This window comes from Musa acuminata, chromosome BXJ2-3 (assembly GCF_036884655.1).
Source record: "Musa acuminata AAA Group cultivar baxijiao chromosome BXJ2-3, Cavendish_Baxijiao_AAA, whole genome shotgun sequence".
Lineage (NCBI taxonomy): Eukaryota > Viridiplantae > Streptophyta > Magnoliopsida > Zingiberales > Musaceae > Musa > Musa acuminata.
The window spans coordinates 17,126,987-17,132,158 of record NC_088340.1 but is presented as its reverse complement, the minus strand read 5'-3'; the positions used below and the strand labels follow the sequence as shown (position 1 = coordinate 17,132,158).

At 44.3% G+C, this 5,172-nt stretch overlaps 1 protein-coding gene across 1 annotated transcript; it reads right to left on the bottom strand.

Annotated features, from left to right (window-relative positions):
- Positions 1 to 2,617: 2,617 nt before the first annotated feature.
- Positions 2,618 to 4,476, bottom strand: LOC135607486 (alpha-L-fucosidase 1-like). The gene is made up of 3 exons (XM_065099350.1): positions 3,845 to 4,476; positions 3,538 to 3,777; positions 2,618 to 3,425 (listed from the first exon to the last, which is right to left on the bottom strand). The coding sequence occupies exons 1-3, from the start codon at positions 4,369 to 4,371 to the stop codon at positions 2,723 to 2,725; spliced, it is 1,470 nt and encodes a 489-aa protein (XP_064955422.1). The 5' UTR covers positions 4,372 to 4,476; the 3' UTR covers positions 2,618 to 2,722.
- Positions 4,477 to 5,172: the final 696 nt, after the last annotated feature.

Below are 5,172 nucleotides of genomic sequence, written 5' to 3'. Positions count from 1 at the left end.
TCTCTTTTTTATCAGAAAAAATCTCTCTGTTAACACTTAGTATTTTGCTCCATCGTGCTGATTCTCTTCATAAATTGTGCTGTGTTGTGTTTTTTGGATATATGCGGACATATCCATCGGGTAAAACGTTGGCTTTGGTGTTGCCTATACTGGAGTCGCTGATAAATGGCATGCAGTTGATTATACAGGTGCATATTTAGGTTATTACAAGTGCACATTTCTAACCTTGCATCCACCGATGAGGGACACCCGGAAGGGCTGGTGTTCCTTTCAACTTCCTAATATCCACATCGATTTTTGTAGTCAGGCAATTCCTATTTTGACGTACGAACGAACCCAGATATTCATATAGCAGCATTTCGAGAATAGAAAAGCGACTCAGGTGAAGTTACAGCACATCTCTGCACCTCAGCCTGCTGATGTTGCTGAAGCAGCTGAGTTAGGCTCTATATTTTGTTCTTAGGAAATGCCTCCATAGCTTTGACCTCGAGAATAAAAATATACATTTGGTGCAGTGTCGTTCCAATTTTTGGTAGCTTTGAAGCTCCTCGGGATTTACTAGCAAAAAGCCCTTGCCAAGGCTGCTGCATGTGCCTGTCACTCGCCTTGCTTGTAATGCTTATATGATTCCTGTACTGCTGCAATTCATATTATAATTTCTTATTACAGGGGTTCCTCACAAATATAAAGAAGAGGCCACCGTTCTCTTGTATGGAAAATTATGTGACATTACTTCTTCAGACAGGAAAGAAAATATATACACCATCGTAAGTGCTACAAATCTTATATGCTCTTCGAGTATTAAAAAAAATTTAAACGTTTCTTTGATTCATAGATATGAAATAGTGATGGCAATGTCTCCTCCACTGAGACCATGTAAAAGGTTAAAAGGGCTGAGAATTTTGTACATGTTATTCCAGGTCTTGAATCTTTAAAGGCCTTCTTAGTTCCATTGGTTTGAAATTTTGATGGTAACATCTCTGGATTCATCATGTTAACCATCAAATAAATGTGTGTCATGAACATTGGAGATTTGCGAATTGAATGTGCATTTGTACGTGATCCTCTAAACATCTTCTCTTCGTCATTTGCTCATCGGGACTGCTTTTTTTAGTGTCCTTAGAAAGATTCTTGCCTGGTGAGAAGATCGAAGGTATCAAAGGCCTTTCTCTCACTGCAATGGCAGGGGGACGTGGAAGCATATTCCTTGAAGGTATGCCGAGTAGATCTTGCAGCGCTGATCTAAAGCTAATTTTATAAGTGCTTAGGAACTTTATGTTTAATCCACAGAATTTGCATGCTGAAACAAACAATTTACGATGTTGTTAGGATCAGCCCCTGTCAGTGTTAAATTGTATTTGACGTAGGATTGAGTCCGCAGACTCGTCTAGCTCAATCTTCTCTCTTTGTTGCTCTATATTGTATCATCTCAAGCAAATCTTGTGTCCTTGCCATTGGGGAGAATAATGCCCAAGTGTTTCCTTGTTGTCAATCCTTTTCTTCGGCCTTGCAAGTCAACATAATACTTTCTCTGTTGAGCTGGCAATCCACAAGTTCAACCCATAGTGGGTTTTAACAGGCCACAAACCACCTCCCTTTAAAGTCAAACCCTAGATCCAATAAAAAAGTGTGATGACTATGAAAATAGGAGAGAAAAATTATAGACAGAAAATTGTAGCAGCATCTTGATTCAAAAAAGATGAAAAAATGACAGAAAAATAAGAGAAGGAAAGAGAAGAAGACAAGGACAACGCAGAGAGACTATTCTCAATCATCGTGTTCTCATCTCAGGTTAGATCATATCTATAGTAGATTATTATTGTGATCATTCGGAGAGAATTTGAATATTGTGAAATCTTTGTATCCCAATTATTCTTTTGAGATTGATGTTTGGATTTTGGACAAAAAATTAATATTTATATATTCATTATTTTTATAGTAGATTATATCTAGTTTGTCCTGTGATTCTTACCCTTTATGTTTAAAGGATTTTTCACGTAAATCTTGATATCATATTTTATTATAATTTTTATTTAATTTCGATATACGTTATGACATATTAGTATTTGTTCATATATAAAAATTTAGTTCTTCTATATATCCTATTATTCTCCATTGAGATCTTAAAGGAACAGGAGATCGGCCGGGACAAGGAGGCAACATCAGCTGGGCGGGGCGGTTGGCCCAACAGGTTCAACTAACTACACGAACTGAAGCTTGAAATTTGGTATGTTCTTCGAGAGCATATATTTACACGCTGATGGTAATTAGTGCAATTCGATTGAGGTCCTCTCTCCATAAAGTTCATCGGATTAAGATATGGAAAAAGGAGGTATCTTTCTTCGCACGAGATTCCTTAGCGTGGCTCTGAATCCACACCGAAGGGGAAAGGATGGAGACGATGAGTTGTCGCCCATGGTGGTTGAGGCGCAGCTGGCCCCCAACATCACCTTCATCCCAACACCAGGAGCACGTACACGATTTTAATTCTTGACATGACCTCCACGTTCTCTGTTTCCATCCATCAAACTCGACTCCACTCCATCAACAAAAGCAGTGATTTTTCCCACCCGCACTCCCTTCTGTGGAAGCTTTTTTATGGTAAAAGTTTTTCAAGTACGGTAATATGATCGATGTTGGTAAGAAACAATGCCATCCTGAAAGCTTTCAGACCTTGATGACGGACAATTGTTCGATGAAATGTCAACTCGAGAATTGGCTTTCAGGCTTCGGTCCCGATGTTATGCTTGCCCACGGAAGAGCCTTTATTGAAAGGGTCGTAGTGCAGGCCCACCGCCGAAAGCAGCGGCGGCCCGCGCGACTTGGTGATCCGAATCTTCACCCGCCGCGCCTTAACCGGCGACGGCAGGCGGTGGAGCCGCTTGTATCCCACCGTCGTGCCCTTCGCGACCAGCTTCCGGTCGGCGAACACCTCGTGTTTCATGATCCGCTGTCCCATGGCGATCGCCTCCTGGATTCTCACCACATTGAAGCTGGCGTTCGCCCTCGGCAGGGCCAGCTCGATCCAGTGCCCGCGCCCGCGGTCGCCGTCTTCCGCGGCCCAGTAAGTCCGGTCGTCGCAGTCGAGCACGTTGTCTGGCGCGAAGCCGCCGCCCTCGCCGCCTCTCTGGGTGCTGGCCTTGGCGGCGCTTCCCGCCGCGAGGTCGGTGGAGAAGACGCTGTTGATCGCTGCGCGGAAGTCCCTCAGCCTCTGCATGTCGTCGTCGGACACGAGCCCGGTGGAGTTCGGCGGGACGTTGAGCAGCAGCACGCAGTTGTGCCCCACGGAGTTGTAGTAGATCTCCATCAGTTGGCTCACCGGCTTGGCGGTCTCGTTCTTGTGCCAGAACCACCCGGGCCGGATCGATACGTCGCACTCCGGCGGCACCCAGTCCGTGCCCCGTGGATCCCCCGTATTCAAATAGCTGCCGAAAACACACTTTTGTTTTCTGTTACCCATATCGAAACCTCTCTCTATTCGGAAACCAAAAATGTTTTTGATTTTACTGCTTTCAGAAACATGAGAAGCTGACATACCTTTCCAGACTTGCATCTCCGATCCTGAGCACGGTGCGGTTGACGGTGGACCAGCTAGTGGAGCCGGCGGAGCCAGACTCGTCGCCGACCCAGCGGATGTCGGGGCCGGCGTCGGAAAAGATGTTGATGGAGCTCTGCAGCTGCTTCACCGTCTCAAACCAGTCCTTGAAGTAGTAGTTCATCTTCTTCGCCTTCTCCCCCTTGGCGCCGTCGAACCATATCTCCGATATCCTCCCGTACCTGCAGTTCCATCATCCAGCAAACGCATCCAACAACCACGGCCGGAAGAATGTGCAGATTCGCTCACCTGGTAAGCAGTTCTTGTAGCTGGGCGAGGTAATACTCGTTGTACTCCACTTCCAGGCCGTAGCTCTTCTCGTGGCGGTCCCACGGCGACAGGTAGAGGCCGACATCGATCCCTCGGGCGCTCGCCGCGTCGACGAGTTCCCGGACGACGTCCCCTCTGCCTCCCTTCCACGGGCTCCTGGCGACGGAGTGATCGGTGTACCGCGACGGCCACAAGCAGAAGCCGTCGTGGTGCTTCGCGGTGAGTATGACGAGCGAGGCGCCGGCGCCGGCGGCCGCGTCGACCCACTGACCCGTGTCCAGGGCAGCCGGGTCGAACAGCGCCGGGCTTTCCTCGCCCGTCCCCCACTCCGAGTCCGTGAACGTGTTCATCCCGAAGTGGAAGAACACGATGACCTCGCGGCGCTGCCACTTCAGCTGCGACGCCGACGGGATCGGCAGCCGCCGCAGCGGTGGTGCTACCACCTTGGAGCAGGTGTACTGGCATTGATGAAGCAACAACACTACCCAAAACGACGTCCACCTCATCCTCTCTCTCTCTCTCTCTCTGCTGGTCGTGTCGTCCAAGGAGACTTTGGTATCTATCGACCAAGTAGCAGAGGTGGTTACAGATGATGGCGGTAAAGGGGAAGAGAGAGCACGAGAAGAGTAATATAGTTCACGGGGTGACACTCTACGGCACGAATATAAATTTATATTAAAAATTTTATAAAATATGATAATTACATAATTTTTTTCAATCAATAATAAATATAAAATATTCACTAAATTATTTCCTAATATAATAGATCACGTTGAATGTAAAATATTTACTAAATTATTTCCTAATATAATAGATCACGTTGAAATAATGATCTTACCATTATTGACAGAATAATGATAACATAAATATCAAAATATTAAAAGAATCATGATAATCTTATCATGATTTATTTTTTCTCAATAATATCTTTCCTAATAAAATCGGTAAATCATAAAACTGCACTAAATCCCGCAAGCGAATCAATATCTTCTTCCTTATTAGTTTCTCTCTGTTTATTAGCTGGAAATGCACGCACTTTGTCAAATGATAGTGATAAAAAGACTAAATAGAGAAAGGATAGAAAGAAAGATTAATAACATAAAAAGGAGCTTTTTCATTGGGATCCCCTTTTGTTATTTAGAATCTTCATTTAAAACTTTTTAATAATTTTAAAAGTTTTTTTTGGTAAATAGATGTAAATATTCTTAATTTAATCCTTAATTTTAATGAAAGATTTTAACTCCTTTTGTAACTTTTTTTTTTCATTCCTTTTTTGTCCTTCTTTAGTTACTTTGTCAAAACATAGT

Bases quoted from the DNA above. Each gene is read 5' to 3' on its own strand.
- LOC135607486 (XM_065099350.1), bottom strand. From the start codon at position 4,371: ATGAGGTGGACGTCGTTTTGGGTAGTGTTGTTGCTTCATCAATGCCAG. The intron at 3,778-3,844 runs GTGAGCGAATCT...ATGGAACTGCAG, and splicing joins CTACAAGAACTGCTTACCAG to GTACGGGAGGATATCGGAGA. The intron at 3,426-3,537 runs GTATGTCAGCTT...TGTTTTCGGCAG, and splicing joins GGAGATGCAAGTCTGGAAAG to CTATTTGAATACGGGGGATC.